Source organism: Globicephala melas, chromosome 2 (assembly GCF_963455315.2).
Source record: "Globicephala melas chromosome 2, mGloMel1.2, whole genome shotgun sequence".
Lineage (NCBI taxonomy): Eukaryota > Metazoa > Chordata > Mammalia > Artiodactyla > Delphinidae > Globicephala > Globicephala melas.
The window spans coordinates 129,141,818-129,162,988 of record NC_083315.2 but is presented as its reverse complement, the minus strand read 5'-3'; the positions used below and the strand labels follow the sequence as shown (position 1 = coordinate 129,162,988).

The 21,171-nt window shown below is 39.0% G+C and overlaps 1 protein-coding gene across 2 annotated transcripts in view; it reads right to left on the bottom strand.

Moving 5' to 3' along the window:
• Positions 1–427: 427 nt before the first annotated feature.
• Positions 428–21,171, bottom strand: part of GNG2 (G protein subunit gamma 2) — a 137,834-nt gene continuing 117,090 nt past the window's right edge. For both annotated transcript variants that reach the window (XM_030854973.3, XM_030854972.3), the window contains one exon: positions 428–3,681. In XM_030854973.3, the coding sequence (XP_030710833.1) occupies positions 3,553–3,681 (129 nt within the window). In that variant the 3' untranslated portion in view covers positions 428–3,552. The remainder of the gene's footprint in view (positions 3,682–21,171) is intronic.

The following is a 21,171-nucleotide window of genomic DNA, read 5'->3' as shown; positions in this document are numbered from 1 at the left end:
CTAGAGTTCTAAGCCTTTATCTTCTCTAGTCCTCCTTTTAAATCATGAGCAGCTTATGGAGAACAGCATGTTTTCTGTTCAATGTTTTCTTTTTGTAGAGGAGGAATCCCCGTGTGGCATACCCATAACATATTCAAGTGTGAATGCACCTCAGGTATCTTCACAGTCCAGCCTGCCAGAGCCTGGACTCTTCCCCATCACCTTTCTCTGTCCCCAGGCACTGTCCCCAGGGAGAAAGGCTTTTAAAGAGCCTCATGTGAGATGTTCCCTCCTTAGGTGCCTCTATTAACAAACCCCTAAAGAAAAGTCACGAATTCCTGTTTCCTCATCTATCTTGTTACGTGTCATCATCCTTCTCAAAATAACCATAGAATCGATGGGCGAGGTGGTCCACGGGCTTTCACAATAAAATCGATTGCATATGAAATGAATCTGAAAATTCCATTTATTAAAACAAATACATTGTCCATGGGGGGATGAAAATGTACACATCACATTCAGGTTTTTCTGCTTTAACATTTCTGTATTTCCCTCTCTTTGAAAGATACACTCCATAGATCTTATATAGGAAAAATGTGAACAGTTCTAGGGCTGGGAAAACATTAATGTATACGTAACAATTCACCATTGCCAGGAGCAGCTAGAAGCAAATATTAAAAAAAAAAAGTACAAAAATCCCTTAAGACAGCATGCTTCTCAAAATGTCTTTTGTAAATATGAGTATATGGAGAAATGGTTTAAAACTTTTCCTTGGTGAGCAGTCTCTTTCAAATATTATTAGCAAAATTAGCCTCAGTTCAAAGTACTTATTCACACACTCTGACTTAAATAGCACTTGGTTTAAAATGGAAAGAAAAAAAAAAGAAAACAGATTTAATATTGAGGATGAGGCAAGATTGGTTTTTTTCTTAATAGAGTTTGCATTCTAAATATGAGCTTTATTATTACTGTTTAAAGAATTCCATGGCAGATTTTCATTACTACCCAATATATTATATATGTAAATTAGGGCCTTGAATAATTAAGCTAAGTTTTCCTATTAGTATACCCCTTAAGATAAAATTATGCTGGTGAAAATGATTGTTAAATTTCTAAAAGAATTAAAACTCTTTAGAGGCATAAGTAATCAAAAGATTAGTTCCCCCTTAACAAGTAAAAATACCAATAAGTCAAAACTCATAGAAAAACTCTGGGATTATAATTCCCTTCTGTAGCACATGAAATTATGAAAAAGTCAAACATTTTTCTTAAATTTAATTTCAGATGGGCTGTGTATTTTCTGCCTTCTTTCTCCTTTGACAAACAAGGTCACATGAAGTTTGGAACTTCCTTAACTTTTAATTACCAGAGCTGTATTCCTAAAAGTTTTAATTACATTTTAATTGCTCCAAAGACCTAGCTTTACATGAAAATATAGAGTCCTTCTGAGAAAAGTAAATGGCGTGGATTATGAAAAGCATCAGGGTCTTATAATGACGCCTTAATCACCACCAGAGTGTTTTATTCACAGTTGTTTTTATGTGACCACATATTCAATTCATATTTCTGCTCATTTTAAAAATGTGGTTGGGTTTTAGCTGATTCCACAGTATTACTAAGCCAATGGTACAATACTGTAGTTTAATACATACTCTGCCAGGGTTTTTCCCCTCTAAATCTTCTTCAGTGTCCCACTGACTGTAGCAAAATCCCAAGGTTTGAACAGAAGTATCTGGTTATAGGAGTGCATTCATACACTTCACAATGTCTTAATATTCTCCTCCCCTTCCCCAGGCATGAGTTTTAACTGGATGTATTTATTCTTTTACCGTCATGCCCATACAAGGAGCTAAGGAGAATGTTTATCAAGTCTGTTTCAAGATCTGTCCTTGGCATATTACATCTTTTTATCTTCTTTTTTCCCTTCCTTTCCATCTTTTTTTTTTTTAATGGGAGGAAGAGAATGGAAAGAGAATAAAATTAATCCAGAAATGGTCTTTCGGGATTTCAAAGCAACTAAGGAATTGTAAGAGAGCCCACACCTGCCTGGGAATGACACAGAAAGAAATGAGACAGACTTCCAGACCTCCCGTTACTGGTGGAGCCACAAAGAAAAATCACTTTCAACATCATTTCTTGGGAAGAGAGAGCCCGAGCTGCAAGGAAGTTTGTAAATAAGACTCTAACAAACAAAGCAGAGAACAAAAACAAAGAAAAGATTCTATTGAAAATTTTGGTGGGTAAAAAACAAAGGTCATTTCAGGGGCAAAAAGAGCCAGAACCCTTTCTGGTGGAGCTGCTGGGGGCAGCAGCTGCCCCCTTCTCCCTAGCCCGTGAGCAGCCAGGTTCTGAGAGTGGGTCTGGTCTGGAGTTGTGGGTTTATTTCTCCTGATACTTAAACAAACAAGGGCCACGTTTTTTCTCGTTAAGAACAGCACAGAAAGGCTTCTTTCAATCTAGAGTTTCTGTGATTCAGGGAAAAAGGGAATTTGCTCTGACTCTTCGATTAAAGCACTTCCCAACTCAGGGTGAATCCTTGCCTCTGTCACTTGGCCCTCCCTGTGCTGTCCTGGGTCCTGGATCAAACCAAAATGCTTTGGATTCTGGAAAATATGTGGAAGAGGTGTGGATGCCACTGTTAACTAGGAGGTATTTTAGGCATGGCTAAGGCTCTGAAGTCATCTCAATTTTCAAGATACTGAGTTTTTTCCTCCCCAGCTTCCTTTCTCTTTCATTCTTTTTCTAAAGTTTATAGTAAAACTTTTTCTTTACTTTATAGTAAAACTGAATGGATGTAACATGGGGACATTTTCATGCAGTATTACTCAAAAATTGTCACAAATATATGAAAGCACCAGTCACAACACATGATCTACTTTTACTTGCAGAATCAAAGCTACCATGTACAAATGTTAGGAACAGTGATAAAAGAATACAGACAACCGGCATTTGTTGTTGTTGTTGTTATTACCATGAGGATAAACCACGGGGAACATCTCCTTAAACCCTTTGGGCGCTCATCCTTTGAGTTCAATCTTACAGACAAATCCAGCCTTATCTCTTTACTACTCTAATGGGGAGGGGTGGAAGGAGGGGTAGGGGAGAAGGGAAAAAGAAAAAGAAAGGCACAAAGACGAAATATCAACGCCATTAAACCGAACCGCACCTACACTGGACGACTCAGCTCGTCAAAGGGTATTCTAAAGGCAATATTCATTCCAAGAAGGTCATACATATCTGAGCTCAGTACAGCTGTCTGTTTTATTTTTTAAATATGAAGCAGAAACATAAGGTTTGGGAGGGATAGCAGGAAAGAAATGACACCGATTTTATCTTTACATACTCCCCTCCTCCAGGCAATTCTGCAGACATCAGATCTCTTAACTCGGGGGTGTGGATCAGCTCTCATTCTCATAAAGGGGACCAGTTCTTTAAACATGCATAGCCTGGAGTCTCCAGGATGGTTCTCCTCCCTCTCTTTAAATGCTGTGGACTAGAAAGGCGCCCACTTTGCTAAAAACTCTACATCAGTGTCCCTGGAGCCCCGAGGCTCCTCAGGTTCCTCTTGAAGACTTAAAGGATAGCACAGAAAAACTTCTTCTCCCTAAATGGGTTCTCTGAAGCCGGAACAGGCGTCAGGAGGGGATCTTCCTTGGCATGCGCTTCACAGTAGGCCATCAAGTCTGCAGCTGCCTTGGACACCTGGAAAAGACGACAAAAACAACCAAAACTTGAGATGGGGCGTCGACGAAGGCATTGATGCAGGCGCAACGAGTCAAGGCTAAGGCCTGGGTGTCCAAACTGCCTGGGTTCAAGTGAAGCAAGATACTCATGCCCCATAAGCCTCTGTTTCCTCATCTGCGAAGAAAGGAGCTGATGATCTTGACCTTACAGGACTGTTACAAGCAGGTCCGGGATTAGGGTGAGGTGAGGCTCTGAGGGTACAACACTGAAGGAGGCGTTCAGGGTCATGCAAATATCAACCTTGTATTTGTCCAGCCCTGAGAGTGGGTGTCTCCTCAAATTCTGTGCCCCAGGTAGGTTGCTTCCCTCGTCCTAGTCCCAGCCCTGGCTGCAAGGATTAAGTGAGGTAATTCACATAAATCATTTAGTGCCTGGAACATAGGAAGATTTCCACATAGGCTGGCCATCATTATCATTCTGTAGTTGTGTCTCTCTGCTTCAGAAATTGTGTTAGGGATGCCTAAAGCCATGTTGATTTCCTTTTTTAACAAACACATCAGAGGTATTATATACTTATACATACACACATAACCTTATACGTTATGCATTTTTATATTTTATATATATTATGTACGATAAGATATTAATATGTTATCATTTATTACACATTATATATATTCCTTCAATCAAGCATTGCACCTTTTAGGGAGTCCCACTGGGAGGCTGGTCAGTGATCTCATCTCAGTGATGCTGTTGTTTCATAACACTTCTCACAACACTTCTGTAGCTCCTTGTTGGTAGTCTTCTGGAGTACCTTCCTTTGATCAGCTTTGACAGTGGCAAATTTTCACTACTTGAGAGGGGATTTAATTTGGGGTAGTAAACTAGAAGTTATTTGTAACCACATCTGGAGACTAGGTGGATGATGATCTATCTGGAGAATGCCACTGGGGGTCAAAAATCATAAAGTCAAGAGTCAATTTCTTATGTGACCTCATACGTTTGCTCTGGAAATCACTCCAAACATTCTCCACATCACTGTACTACTAAAATAGCCTCTCAAAGTGACTACTGAAAGGATAATCCTCTGTAAGAGTGGGGAGATTGCAGTATTTCTGAAAAGATTTACTGCCCCTCCTATATGTGGGTTATACATACCCGTACAATGGCATCAGACTTGCTCTGGCCAATGAGACACGAGTAGAAGTGATGTGAGTCACTTTGGGGCAGAAGCTTCAAGAACCAATGCATAGTTCGCCTCTGCCATTTTGTCTGACTGAAATCATTTACTGTAAACCACCTGAATTGATTCAGAGGTTTTAGTAAAACATGGTGGCCATACTCTTGATTTGTTCCTTGTCCCAGGATTGAGTTGATTAGAACTTTGTCACTTAAAGGCTTTTCAATATTATAGTTTACAGGTTGGAAATGAGAATCAATTTCATCTTCTAATCCCATAAATCTCTGAATGTTTGGACTCTATCTTCCATGTTTCTCATACCAGATAGAGGCAATATTCCAAGTAGAGGTTGCTTGAAGGTAACATGGTGTGGAGTGGCAGCTATCTGTGATGACATGTGGGTGAGAAGAAGAATGAAAAGTATATCTTTGCTATTGTAGCCTCTAAGAATCGGAGGAGAGAGTCTTTTTTTACTGCAACAAAACCGAGTCTATGCTGACTGATATAAAGAGGTATAGGTACTGATATGTGTGTTAGTTTCCTCTTTCTGGCTAAACAAAACCCAATCTAGGTGGCTTAAAATAACAGTAATTACTCCCTCAGTCAGTGCTAGAGGCTAGAAGGTTGAGATCAAAGTGTCCGCAGGCTTGGTCCCTACTGGAGGCTCTGATGGAGAAGCATCTGTTCCATGCTTCTCAATCAGTGTCTGGTGGTCGCTGGCACTTTGAGTACCCTGGCTTGTAGATGCATCATTCCACTTTCTGCCTCCACCTTCACATGGTATTCTCTCCTGTGTGTCTCTGTCCTCGCATGGCATTCTTCTCTTTGCCTATGTCCAAATATCCTACCCACCAGTCATCAGATTAGGCCCACCCTAATTCAGTATGACCTCCACTTAACTTGATTACACCTACAAACACCCTACTTCCAAATAAGATCATATTCTAAGGTTCTAGGTGGGCATCAATTTTAGGGGATGCTCTTCAACCCAGTATAGCATATTTGTGTAAAAGTCAGTCTCACTATTTTTAAATTGTAAATAATTTTTTTTTATCTTTATTCCAGCTCCACTGAGATATAATTCACATATAATGTTGTGTGAGTTTAAGGTATACAGTGTAATCATTTGATACACTTCTATATTGTGAAATGATTACCACAGTATGGTTAGTTAACACCCCTAACACATCACATATTTGCCTTTTTCTTTAATTGTGGTGAGAACATTTAAGAGTTACTTTCTTAGCAACTTCAAGTATGTAATTCAGTATTGTTAACTATAGTCACCACATTGTACATTAGCTCCCCAGAACTTATTCTTCTTATAACTGGAAGTTTGTATCCTTTGACTGACATCTCCCCATATCCCTCACCACCCCCAGCCCCTGACAACCACCATTCTACTCTGTTTCTCTGAGTTCAGGTTTTTTAGATTCCACATATAAGTGACGATATTCATCTTTCTCTGTCTGACGTGTCTCACTAACATAATGCCCTCCGAGTCCACCCAAATGGCAGAATATCCTTCTTTCTCATGGCTGAATAATACTCCACTGTAAATATATAATACATGATACATCTTCTTTCTTTATTCATCCGCAGATGGACTTAGGCTGTTTCCATGACTTGGCTATTGTGAATAGGGCTGCCATGAATATGCAAGTGCAGATACCTCTTTGAGATGTTGATTGGATATATATATATATCAGAAGTAGGATTGCTAGATCCTATGATAGTTCTATTTTTAATTTTTTGAGGAACCTCTCTACTGTTTTCCATAGTGGCTGTACCAATTTATGTTCCCATCAGTAGTACACAAGGGTTCCCTTTTCTCTACATCCTTGCCAACACTTGTTATTGCTCGTCTTTTTTGGTAATAGCCATTCTAACAAGTGTAAAGTGATATCTCATTGTGGTTTTAATTTGTGCTTCCCTGATTAGTGATATTGAGCATTGCTTCACACATTCGTTGGACATTTATATCTTCTTTGGAATAATGTCTATTCAGTTCCTCTGTCCATTTTTTTTTTTTTTTTGGTGGTACACAGGCCTCCCACTGTTGTGGCCTCTCCCGTTGCAGAGCACAGGCTCCAGATGCACAGGCTCATCAGCCATGGCTCATGGGCCCAGCCACTCCGCGGCATGTGGGATCTTCCCGGACCGGGGCATGAACTCATGTCCCCTGCATCAGCAGGTGGACTCTCAACCACTGTGCCACCAGGGAAGCCCTGTCCATTTTTAAATCAGATTGCTTGTTTGCTATTAAGTTGTATGAATTCTTTACATTAACCCTTTATCAGATACAAGGTTTGACATTTTTCTCCCATTCCATAGTTTGCTTTTTCATTTTGTTGACTCTTTCTTTTAATGTGTGGAAGCTTTTTAGTTTCATGTAGTTGCACTTATTTATTTTTGCTTTTCTTGCATGTACTTTTGGTGTCATATCCAAGAAATCATTGCCAAGATCAATGTCAAGGAGCTTACCCTCTCTATGTTTTCTTCTAGGAGTTTAACAGTTTCAGATCTTATATTGAAGTCTTTGATCCATTTTGAGTTAACTTTTGTGAGTAGGATAAGGCAGGGGTCCAGTTTCACTTTGCTGCATGTGATTATCCATTTTTCCCAACACCACTATTGAAGAGACTATCATTTTCCCATCAAGCACTCTGGTTCCTTTGTCAAATATTAGTTGATGGTACATGCTAGGGTTTATTTCTGGGTTCTTGATTCTGTTTCATTGTTTCATGTGTCTATTTTTTATGCCATACTGATTTTATTACTATAGCTTTGTAATATAGTTTGAAAACAGGGAGTGTAATGCCTCCAGCTTTATTCCTCTTTCTCAGAATTGCTTTGGCTATGTGGAGTCTTTTGTGGTTCCATATGAATTTTTATGATTTAATTTTTTATTTCTGTGAAAACTTCCATTGGAATTTTGATTGAGATTGCATTGAATATATAGATGGCTTTGGGTAATATGGACATTTTACAGATGTAGAGAAGAAACGTATGGACACCAAGGGGGGAAAGCCATGGGGGGGTGGTGGTGTGATGAAATGGGCAATTGGGATTGACATGTATACACTGATGTGTATAAAATTGATGACTAATAAGAACCTGCTGTATAAAAAATAAATAAAATTAAATTAAAAAATTAAAAAAATTAATTCTTCTGACCCATGAACACAGGATATCTTTCCATTTATTTATGTCTTAATCTCTTTCATCAGAGTCTTATAATTTTTAGTGTACAGATCTTTCAACTCCTTGAGGAAATTTATTCCTAAGTATTTTATTTTTGAAGCTATTGTGAATGGGATTTTATTTCTTTTTCAGTTATTTCATTGTTAGTGTACAGAAACACAATTGATTTTTGTATGTTGATTTTTTATCCAGCTACTTTATTGAGTTCATTGATTAGCTCTAACAGGATTTTGTGGGGGTTTTGGTGAAATTTTTAGGGTTTTCTCTATATAAAATCATCATCTACAAACAGAGACAATTTTACTTTTTTTGTTTCTATTTAAATATCTTTTATTTTTTTTTCCCTGATTGTTCTGGCTAGGACTTCCAGTACTATGTTAAATAGAGTCATGAGAGTGGGTAACCTTGTCCTATTTCTGATCTTACAGGAAAAGCTTTTAATCTTTTACCATTGAGTATGATGTCAGCTGTGGGCTTGATATATATATGGACCTTATTATGTTGAAGTACATTCCTTCTATACCCAATTTGTTGAGAGTTTTTATCATGAAACGGTGTTGTATTTTGTTAAATTTTCTTTCTGCATCTAAATGAGATGATCATATGATTTTTATCTTTCATTCTATAAATGTGATGTATCACATTTATTGACATGCATACATTGCACTATCCTTGTATCACAGGAATAAATCCCACTCGTTTGTGGTATATGATCCTTTTAATGTGCTGTTGAATTCGGTTTGCTAATATTTTGTTGAGAATTTTAGCATTCATATTCATCAGGGATATTGGTTTACAGTTTTCTTTTCTTGTAATGTCCTTATCTGGCTTTGGTATCAGGGTAATGCTGGCTTGTAAAATAGTTTGGAAGTGTTCCCTACTCTTCAATTTTTTGGAAGAATTTGAGAAGAACTGGCATTAATTTTTTAAATGTTTGATAGAATTCACCAGGAAAGCCATCTGGTACTGAGATTCTCTTTATTGGGAAATTTTTGATTACTGATTCAATTCCTTACTAGTAATTTGTCTGTTCAGATTTTCTATTTCTTTCTTTTTTAAAAATAATTTTAGTTATTTATTTTTTATTTTTGGCTGCATTGGGTCTTCATTGCTGTGTGTGGGCTTCCTCTAGTTGTGGAGAGTGGGAGCTACACTTCATTGTGGTGCACGGACTTCTCACTGTGGTGGCTTCTCTTTGTTGCAGAGCATGGGCTCTACGCACACGGGCTTCAATAGTTGTGGCTCACGGGCTCTAGAGCACAGGCTCAGCAGTTGTGGCGCACGGGATTAGTTGCTCTGCGGCATGTGGGATCTTCCCAGATCAGGGCTTGAACCCATGTCTCCTGCATTAGCAGGTGGATTCTTAACCACTGCACCACAAGGGAAGTCCCCAGATTCCTTATTTCTTAATGATTCAGTCTTGGTATGTTATGTATTTCTAAAAACTTACCCATGTCTTTTAGGTTATCCAATTTGTTTCATGTGATTGTTCATAAGTAGTGTCAGGATCCTTTGTATTTTTGTGATATCAGTTGTAATGTCTCTTCTTTCATTTCCAATTTTACTTATTTGAGTCTTTTTTTCTTAGTCTAGCTAAAGGTTTGTCAATTTTGTTCCATCTTTTCAAAAAACACAGCCCTTAAGTTTGCTGATTTTTTCTGTTGTTTTTCTGGTCTCTATTTCATTTATTTCTGCTCTTTGTGTTTGCTTCCTTCTGGTAATTTTGTGCTTAAGCTATTTTTTTCTAGTTCCTTGAGGTATACAGTTAGGTTGTTTATTTGAAATCATTTTTAGTTTTTTCTTAATGTAGGTGTTTATCACTATAAACTTCCCTCTTAGAACTGCTTTTGCTGCATCCCATACATTTTGGTATGTTTTGTTTCCTCTTTTTGTTCGTTTCAAGATTTTAAAAAAATTATTTTTTGTATTTCTTCTTTGATCCATTGCTGATTATTCACAAGTGTGTTGTTTAATTTCTGCATATTGGTGAACTTCTCAGTTTTACTCCTGTTATTGATTTCTAGTTTCATACAATTGTGATTGGAAAAGATTTTTAGTATGATTTCAAGCTTCTTAAATTTGCCAAGACTTGTTTTATGACCTATCATTTGACCTATCCTAGAGAATGTTCCATGTGCACTTAAGAAGAATGTATATTCTGTGGCTGTTGGATGCGATGTTCTGTATATGTTTGTTAGGTTAACTTGGTCTAAAGTATAGTTCAAGTTCAACATTTCCATATTGATTTTCTGTCTGGATGATCTATCCATTGTTGAAAGTGAGGTATTAAAGTTCCCAGCTATGACTGTATTGTCTATTTCTCCCTTTAGGTCTGTTAATATTTGCTTAATGGTACTAATGGTTAATATTTGCTAAATAGGTACTCTGATTTTGGGTGTGTATATATTTATGATTATTGTAACCTTTTAATAAATTAACCTAGTTATTATATAATGACTTTCTTTGTCTCTTGTTACAAGTTTTGACTTAAATTCTCACTCTTTAATAGGTATTACATTGCTTATAGAAATATTTTTATTGTGTTTCTATTTTGTTCCAGACATTAAGTTTTCTTTATTGATCTACAAAATAATCCTGAGGTAGGAACTATTATCCTCCTTTTTTTTTTTTTTTTTTTTTGCGGTATGCGGGCCTCTCACTGCTGTGGCCTCTCCTGCCGCAGAGCACAGGCTCCGGACGCGCAGGCTCAGCAGCCATGGCTCACGGGCCCAGCCGCTCCGCGGCATGTGGGATCTTCCCAGACTGGGGCACGAACCCGTGTCCCCTGCATTGGCAGGCGGACTCTCAACCACTGCGCCACCAGGGAAGCCCTATCCTCCTTTTATAGATGAAAAATTTAGGCTCAGTACATTGCATGAGTGGTTCAATGTCATATAGCAAAGTACACAGCAGAAGAAGAACTTGAATGTTAATGTTTTGCCATTAAGCCACAGCCATCTACATACAAACTACTCAAATGCAGGGGTAGTTCCAAAGGTTGATTGAAATTTTTTGTGCATCTTTATGAAATGGTATTATGACAGAACAAAAGGAAACAGCCTGTTCTTGTCTTAGCTCCTGTAAATGAAAGCAAAGAACAGACTTTCAGAATCTCAATTACCTCTTTTTTGTTTTGTTTTGTTTTAATTGTTCGAGCTGTAATCATTATTATGCCAAATGGGAGCTTAGCTGCAAGCAGCAGAGACTGGACAATAGTAATATGTAAAACTTACTTGTTAACAAGAGATCCAACAGTATCCCTACTCATCTGCAATGCTCACATACAAATATGTGGCAGAAACTCTCAAAATCTTTTTATGGTACAGGAAGTACTATACTGGGCAAAATTTAATAGCTTAGAGTTGCTCATATCTTGTATTTGAACACTTGACTCTGAACAATTTCCTTCTAAAAATATATCATGTGTTTTATCATGTTTCCTCAACTAGATTGCAATCTCCTGTGGGTGATGGTCCAATACAATGTCAGAATCCTAGCAGCAATTAGAACAATTGCTAATATTTATCTGCCCTTGCTACATGTCAGAACTGTGCTAACCACTTTACATACAGTATTTTATTTAATCCTTACAACATTATGGGTCACAAGCTATTATTATTATCCTCATTTTTAATATGTGAAGCTGAGGCTTCATTAGGTAAACATTTGCCCTAGTTCTCACAGCTCGTGAGTACCTGAGTCATGAGTCTCAGTGTTCTTGATTTATTCTTTATGAATGCTCTTTCTTTCGAACCCATAGCTTCATCCTTGTTCCTTACTTTTCAGTGAGTCACAGCAATAGTCTGCCTGGCAAATCTTCTTGCTTTCTAACTATCCTTGCTAACATTGTGCATACAGATTCTTTTACGTTTCACATTCCTAGGCCTAGTTCTTCCATGAAGATTTCACCAGTAACTTTAGGTAATCTCTCCCTTTTCCATCCTGTTGATTCTTCCTACAAAAATATCTCAAATTTGGGAGGTGATCAAGATGGCAGAGTAGGAGGACCTGGAACTTACCTCCCCCGACAAATACAACAAACACACACCTAAATGTGGAACAATTCTCACTGAAACCGAACTGGAAACTGGCAGAAAACTCCTGAACGACCAAGGCTGAAAGAAAGATGTACACGGAATTGGGTAGGAAGGGAAGAGAAGCAATCAGGTCAGGACCTGCGGCCCAGGGAGGGAACTCAGAAGAAAAGGGAGATTATAGGGGTAGAGATCCTCCCTGGGGAGTGAATGGTTCGAGCTACCTATTGTAGGCTCCAGTCCTGGGGTCTGGCACAGAGAAGACAATTGGAGGGCTGATTGGAGGGCTGGGGGGGACTAACACAAGGGCTGTGGGAAGCCTGGACTCTGTCTGCTTGTGAGGAATGCACATGCGTGCTTGATTTCTCCTGAGGCAGAGCGGAGAGGGCTGACAAACTGCGTGGGTGGCTGGCTGGTTTCCCATGTCTGCCTGGTGCTCTCCAGCTTGAGGAGTGAATGCTCCAGCCCTGTTTACTTCATGTCGTAGCTCCACACTGGAGTGAGCGCTGCCATGACAGAAAGAACTCAGCTAAGAGACACAGAGGTGGCTCAGACCTGAAGCACTGTGTGAGCAGGGTGGGGGCAGCCATTACTGGCACTCGCACAGGCAATGCATCAGAAGCAGCCTGGGACTCTGTGGCTGGACCACTGCAGCTTGTACCCTGTCAGACGCTGAGAGATCAAGTGGGCCCCTCTTGCTCCAGCACTGCTCCCAAGGGTGCTGGTGCTGGGAGAGGGGAGAGTTCACACTTAAAGGGAACAGAGCCAGCTCAAACCTGACCCTCAGAGCTTCTGCTCCAGCAACTTGGGACCTGCCCGCACCCCAATTAGGGCAGTAACAGCCACTGAGCAGACAGGAAGCCCTGGCTCGCACCTGGCTCTGGCCCTAGCCTCTCCACCTCCAGCCCCACCTCCTACCAAGGTGATAGCTGCCAGCACACCCTGAGGAAAGACATGACTTGTGTTCACGTCAAATCCAGCTCTCCCACCAAAGCCATTGAGTACATGCAGACTGTATAGGGATGCTCCCAGAAAAATATCTCAAATTTGTCCCCTTATTGTCACCTCTCTTGCAACTACCCTGGTCCAAGCCTCCATCTTCTTTTCCCACAATTACTGAAATAACCTCTTAAATAAAAAATTCCAAGGGATATTTTATAGACTGAATGTTTATTTCCCCCCCACCCCCAATTCATATGTTGAAATCTAATCCCCAGTGTGATGGTGTTTGGAGTTGGGACCTTTGTAGGGTGACTAGGTCATGAGAGTAGAGCCCTCATGAATGGAATTAGTACTCTTATGAAAGAGACCCTGGAGAGCTCCCTTGCCCCTTTAACCATGTGAGGTCACAGAGAGAAGGTAGCCTTCTACAAATCAGGAAGCAGGCCCTTACTAGACACCACATATACTGACACCTTGATCTTGGACTTCTAGTCTCAGAACTGTGAGAAATAAATATCTGTTGTTCATAAGCCACCTAGTGTATGGCATTCTGTTATAGTAGCTCAAATGGACTGAGACAGGATCCATGAATAGAATGCAGGGTGTGGTCTGTTAAGTTCAATGATTTAAAAAAAATTACATCTTTATTTTCACTAACCTGAAATGGAAATCTAACATTTCTTTCCATTATAGATGTAGACAACACAATTAGCATTAACAGTTTCTGTGACTTAGTCACCAATAAAAATCAGATCTTTTCCATCACATTACAGTTACTGCAGATATCTCAACATTTATTTATGTTCTTTTGCTTTATAAGTATAGACCCACTATTACATCCTATATAATCAGTTAATAAAGAAGTATATATATTTAGCTGTACCACAAATGTTTTCTGATAAACTATATTTTAATATAATTCGTTTCCTTTGTAATTTAAAAGCATTATTCTGAGAAGGAGACCATATGCTTCGGCAGACAGCCAAACAGGTTTGGGGCACAAAAGATTTTAAGAATCTCAGTTGTAAATAACTTCTCTACTTTTACAATTGTGCCAGGAGTAGTACTCTCTGTACTACAGCTAGAAAGATATTTTAAAAATATAAATTGGCTCATATCACTCCCCTATTTAAAACTTTCAAGAGCTTCCCATTGTACTTTGTGGAAAGCCAAGACATCATAAAAACAGCCTGTGGGTCCTGCTTACTTTGGGCCTGCCATCTCTCCAATTTCATGTTGTAGCATTTTTTTCCTCTCACACAGGTCTCCTCTCTCTAAGTTCGTGAAAGTTCCAAGTTCTTTTCTGCCTCAGAGCTTCACATATACAATTCCCTGGAACAGTCTTCTCCCCATCTCCTCACCAGGCTGGCTCCTTCTCTTCCTTCAGGGGTGAAATAGCATTCTTTGCAGAGTCTTTACTGACTACCTCATCCAATAATGACTTTCATCATTAGTCTCTTTCAGAGCATACCATTCTTTTCCTTCACAGAAAAACATTTATTACAATTTATAATTACAACCATTGTTTGTTTATTTGATGTTTGATGTTTCCCTTTTGGCATTCTGCTCTATGAAGGCAACAATCATATCTATTTTATTCACGACTGTGTCATCAGTGCCAGCACATAGGAAACACTCAAATAATTGCTGAAGAAGTTCTCAAATACAAGCTTAATCAACAAATATTCCATTCACCTAATATTTACTGAGTACCTAATTGCCAGTCACAGTTCTGGGGGATTGGCATAATCAGGGAACAAAATAAACAAAGCTTCCTGTCCTTGTGGAACTTATGCAGTATTCTAGACTTCCAATTCTGATGATGATGGAGGAACAGCAACCAATTAAACCCTCCTGCTTTAACTTAAAAACTGAAAAAAAAAATATGTGGACAAATGTTTTTTAAATAGTAGAGAACAGGCAGCAGAGGACAGTGATCCCTGAGAGAAGGGAGGCAAGAAAAGCCCCAAGAATGTTTCAGCAGTACTGCTTGAAAATGGTTTCTAGGCCACAGCACAGGGAGGAGCTACCCAAACAGATTTCATGAACCTCCTTGAGTTGAGGAGAGAGTGACAGAGAAGAAAGAGCTACACGCTTACACAAACAAAGAGAGAGAGAGAGAGAGAGAGAGAGAGAGAGTGAGAGAGAGTGAGAGAGCAATCTGGAGGCCTCCAGAGGATTCCTTTTGAGTCTTTAGCTAATTACTGATCAGCACATATGTGGGAGAAAACTTCTTGAGGCTGTGCAAAGAATTTCAGAAAGGATCAAGTGAAATAATCCCTGGTGATCACACAGGGCTGGAATAGTTTGTGTTTCTACTGGCTAGAATACATAGATCACATAACACATAGGGGATTAAGTAGAGTCTTAAAAAGGGTGTGTTCAGTAGTGGTGCCAAGTAGGCCTTGGTTAAAGGCTGTTGTGGACCCACCTATCAAAGTTTAAAAGTAAGCCTTGAATAGATCAAAATGTTTCCAAATAACTTAATTGGACCACAGAACAAAACCCCCAAATATTTAAAGAAACAAGAAATTTCAGTTTGCCACAAAATAAAATTCACAATGTCTGGAATCCAAAAAAAAAAAAAAAAAAAAAAATCCAGACATACAAATAAGTAGGGGGAATAAATCTATCCCATAATGAGGAGAAAAATTAATCCAAATTGATTAATCTCATAATGAGGAGGAAAAGACCCAGAACTGACGTAGATGATAAAATTACTAGATAAGGATGCTGTTAAAACAGCTATTGTAAATATTTTCTATATAATCAAGAAAATAGAGGAAAGCAAAATAGGATTAAAAGAGACATGGAAGATATTAAAATGACCCAAATCAAATTTCTAGAGATAAAAAACACACTGAATGGAATTAGCACCTGATTAGACATTGCAGAAGAAAAGATTAGTGAACTTGAAGACAATAATGGGAACTCTCCAAAGTGAAGCACAGAGAGAAAACAGACTGAAAACAACAACAACCCCCCCCCAATACAAAAAACAACCCCCTGCAAAAAAATCCCAGAACACACTGAGCTAGGAGACAACTTCAAGTGGCCTAATATATATATAATTGGAGTCTCTGAGGAGAGGAGAAAGATGGTATGTGGATGAGAGGAAAGAAAAAATATTTGAAGACTTAATAACTGAAAATTTCCAAATTTGATAAAAACTACAAACCCACAGGTTTAAGTAACTCAACAAAATCCAAATGAAAAAATATGAATCAAACTACACCAATGCACAGCGTAATCGAATTGCTTACATAGTATTTGAGTAGGAGGATGGAGAGAAGAAAATGAAACATAATAAATAGCTATAGAGAATGTTAGATGGTAGTAAGTTTTATAAGAAAATGAAAAGTAGAGAAGGGTAAAAGGGATTAAGAGTGTATATACGGGTGGGGGTCATGGAAGACAGGTTGCAATAGTTAGGCTTAATTGAGAAGGTAATCAATCTTTGAGTAAAAACTTATACAATAAAGCTTATGGTAAGAGAAATGGGGAGCCATTGACGTATTTTAAAGAAGCATTCTGGATGCTGTGTTGAGAATAGGACTCTATGGGAGTAAGGGTAGAAGTGGAGATTCCTGGAGACTATTGCTGTAATCTAAGTGAGAGGTGACAGTGGTTCAGAACAGAGAAATAGCAGCAGAGGTGGTGATGAGAAGTATAATTCTGGATAAACAGCACTTGAATCTAGAATCACAGGATTTTATGATGGATTAGAGATAGTGTGTGAATAAAAAATAAGAACTAAGGATAACTCTAAGTTTTTGGACTGATCTAATGGAAAGATGGAGTTGCCATCATTTCAGCTGCAGGGAGAGAAGATTTGGGGAGGAAGACTGGGAATTCAGTTTTAGAAAGGTTGAAATTGAAACATTTGTTAATGAGATATACAATGCTGGAGTTAGAAGCAAGATTTAGACTAGAGACATAAATTTGGGACTTGAGGCCATACAGATGGTACATAAAGCCTTGGGAATGAGCAAGATCACCAAAGGAGTACATTTAGATAGAAAAAAGAGGAACAAGGATTGAACCTGGAACAACTTCAATGTAAGAAGTTGGGGAGCCTAAGAGGAACAGCAAAGGAAATTTAAAAGGAGTAGCTTGTGACAGTGGGGAGTACTGAGAGCCAAATGAAGAAAGTGCTTCAAGGCATAAGGAATCATCAACCATGTCAATAGGTCAAGTGAGATGAAAACTGAGAACTGACTACTAGATTTAGCAATTTGAAGTCATTGGTGACCTTGATGAGAGAAGTTTCAGTGGAATGGTGGAGTGAAATGGGTGTAGAGCAAATGGGCCTCCTCCTCCCTCCTCTTTATGAACAATTCAATCTTAAAGGCTTAGGGTAGGACCAAGCAAGGTATTATAGTTTCTACACTAGGTCAGGGGCCCGTGATGGGTTGTCAGAGCTGGAGCAATGTGAGGAGAGCATCTGTGCAGGGGGCAGCCTGGTGAGGCGTATGGGAGCCCAAGTGGGATGTGAAGGTATCTGCATCAGGCAGAGAGGTTATGGAGTGGGAGCTTGGTTCCATACATGGGAGTTGATCAAATAAGGATAAGGGGAGCCAAGTTTCTCACCAACAGTGAGGGGAGTTACAAATATGGAAAGTAGAAAGCTGGAATGAACCCTGTGGTGTAGGACAGGACCCGGTAGTGTCGATGTGAACTCATGGTTACCTATACACATATGTACAGATAAAGAAATATAGATGTAAAAGTGTGTGTGTGTGTGCGTGCACACACATGTCCTTGTGTGCATGTGTGTATGAATTCTCTAGCTCTGTCCACTGAGAGGACCCAGGAGCAGCAACTCTTCAGCAATGAGCACACTTAGCATTGAGATCTTGATTTCTAAATACCATTCTCAAGGGAACTAGTGCTCTTGGAGAAAAGAATGATTCCAGGGCTGGGCCAGGGAAATAACAAGAGGACCCTAGAGAATTTTTTGTGTTGAAAACTAAGGAAGTACTCAAAGAATGAGGGAGACATTTCAAAGGACACAGTAGCCAATGATTTAGCCTGTGCCAATTTAAACATAAAAAAATTAATGATGACAGTATCAGATTATAAAGCATTCAATAAAAGAGGAAACCACAAGTGCATAATAAATTTAAAAAAATAGAATGTTTGATGAGGAATGGGATAGTTATATAGCCTCAAGATCCTTCCCTCAAATTCCAAATAGTTCTTAACTACAAAGGAAAAAAGAACACCTTTACATGGAGAAACGTGGAAGACACCACCTTAATCAAGTACTTAAGGTTAATATCACCAGTGACAATTTGAAATCATGTGCCACTGATAGAATGCAGTGAGATGGACACCCCATCAGTTCTCTGCTATTTATGTTTTGTTACTTTAATTAAATCATAAAGAAACAGCAGACAAACCTAAATTGAGTGACATTCTATAAAATAATGGCCTATAATCTTAAAAACTGTCAAGGTCATAAGAGTCAAGGAAGTCTACGGAACTGTGCCTGACAGGACAACTAAATGCAACCCATGATTCTGAACTGGGTTCTTTTGCTCAAAGGGACATTATTAGGATGATTTGCAATACTTAAATGGGGTCTGAGGAGTAGAAGGTAGTGATGTATCAATGTTAATTATGCATGATGACTATATTATGATTATGTAGAAGAATGTTTTTACTTGTAGGAAATATTAAAGTATCCAGAGGTGATAGGGCACCTGTTAACAACTTTTCTCAAATGGTTCAGGGAAAAACAAAATTCTTTGCCTTGTATTTGAAACTCTTCTGTACCTTTGAGGTTATTTCTGGAGTAAAAATATTTTTTCTAAAGAAAGGGAAAAGAGATATTAGAAACAGTGAATATGGACAACTTTCTCAAGAAGTTACGTTGCAAAGCAGAGCAAACAAATGAGGCAGTTGCTGGAGAAGGAAACGGGAGGTTCAAGAGAAGAAATTTAAATTTTATTTAAGATGGAGAAATAACACTATGTTTGAATGTTGTTGGAAAGGATGAAATAGAGAACCCAAACTGGTGATTCAGAATGGGCAGTGAACTGCTGGAGCGCGTTCCTGATGAGGGAGATGAGATCTGATGTGCAGTGAAGGAATTTACTTTTGATAAGAGCAAGGATCTCCCTGGATTGACAACTGCTGAAACCCAGCTACCCAGCAACCTCACCAAACTAGACTGGGGCTGAGAACCAGGGAGTAAGGGGAGGGGGCCTCTAGACAGTCCCAATAAAAGCCACCAGATTGTGATTTTAGGTTCTGAAAAAATAGGAACCCATTCTAGGCAAATGCCCTGACAGCTTTAAGAAGAAGTAGTTGCCAGTAAGGATAAAAACCAGACCCAAGAATTTAACTGGTGAGTAAGTCTATAGCTCTGTCTTCATTACACCCTGAAATTGAAACACATCTTAAAATTAATGTTGCAAAATGCTTGCAAGCCACCAGACCAACAAGCACTGATAGGTCGTCACTGCCTATGCACGTGGGAAGTTGCCTGTGTGTTAAGGGTATCAGTCATTCAATCACTCCTTCAGTTGAGTTGCCTGCACTAATGGAGCCATCAAGGGTTGACAACTTTAAATTGATGCTTAAAAGGACTTGAAAGATCACGCTGGGACAGAGGCTTAGAATGAGAAGTTATTGTGAACTTCCAACATTGCCTGCCACAAGCCTGGCAAGATAGCTGAAGGCAAAAGAAACTGCCACACTTCTGGGAAGAGATCATAAGATTTTCACACTAGGAGCGATTGACCTGATATTTGTCTAGAAAGATCTTTTTACTCAGGTCAAAAGCTGCTGGCTACTTTAAAGTCTTTATTTTTCTTTGAATCATTAATATGTAATTCAAGTAAGGGAAAATTAAAACATCTAGTTTGATCCTTAGTAAATGAAGAAGAAACATCCGTATTCTTTGCTATGCCTTGGAATTATACTGAAAATACAACAGGTGGAATGGTCAGCAAGATTAGTCATGCCAGAAATGGAAAGCACCATATCACCATGATGTCCTACATCACCAGGTGCCCGTATCACTGCTGGTGGCCAAAGGTGAGCCTAAAGGATCTCTCCACTATGACTGTGAAAAGCACCCAGGATCAAACTTTGACTGTGATATAGAGAAAGTATAATTGTATGGATAAATATCTACTATTTTAAATTTATAAAATAAAGTGAATATTCTAAATTATCTTGCCCTCCCTGTTCCTCCAAGGAGATATTAAACTGATGATACACATCAATAGGATTTTTTTAAAAAAGGAAATAGAAGAATTAATTTTCAAAACACGCATCAAGAAAAGTACATGATGGGCTTCCCTGGTGGCGCAGTGGTTGGGAGTCCGCCTGCCGATGCAGGGGACACGGGTTCGTGCCCCGGTCCGGGAGGATCCCACATGCCGCGGAGCAGCTGGGCCCGTGGGCCATGGCTGCTGAGCCTGCGCGTCCGGAGCTTGAGCGTCCGGAGCCTGCACGTCCGGAGCCTGTGCTCCGCAACGGGAGAGGCCACAGCGGTGGGGGGCCCGCGTACCGCAACAACAACAAAAAAGTACATGATATTTAATTGATAAATCTCAATAAAGAAAAGACATTCAAAATTATCATCCAAAATAGTTATGTTTTTTAAGAAGGGAGAACTTTATCTGGCCTGAAAACTAGGCTATTCAGAAAACTACATTTCCTAGGGATTTTGAATTTTCAAGCTTTAACAGTACTGCTTCTCTAGCTCCTAGGTATAATGCACAAGGCTAAGAATATACTTGGTGCTTAACAAATATCTACTGAATTTTAAAAATTATATCAACCCTCATAAAAATGAAGTTTTATGCTCAATTATTAATGTATGCCTGGGTTCAAATTAAATTTTTTGCTCCACTTTCAGCAAATCAAATGAATTAGGACTGGATATCTTTGAACACAGCCTTTTCCTCTATAAATCCTAGACATACTGTACCTATTTGATTAACCCTGAAAATACTCCCAATTGGCCTATAAGGAAGGTTGAATCTTACTGTTTCTAATAAGTTGAATGCAAGCATTTTAGGGAAGAGATGTTAAAACTTTCAATTCAAATGCTGGAAAAGTATTTGAAAAGTCCCAAACCTAAGATGTCTGTCCACTCTCTAGAATGAAGCATGATGTCTACCTGGCTCGTTT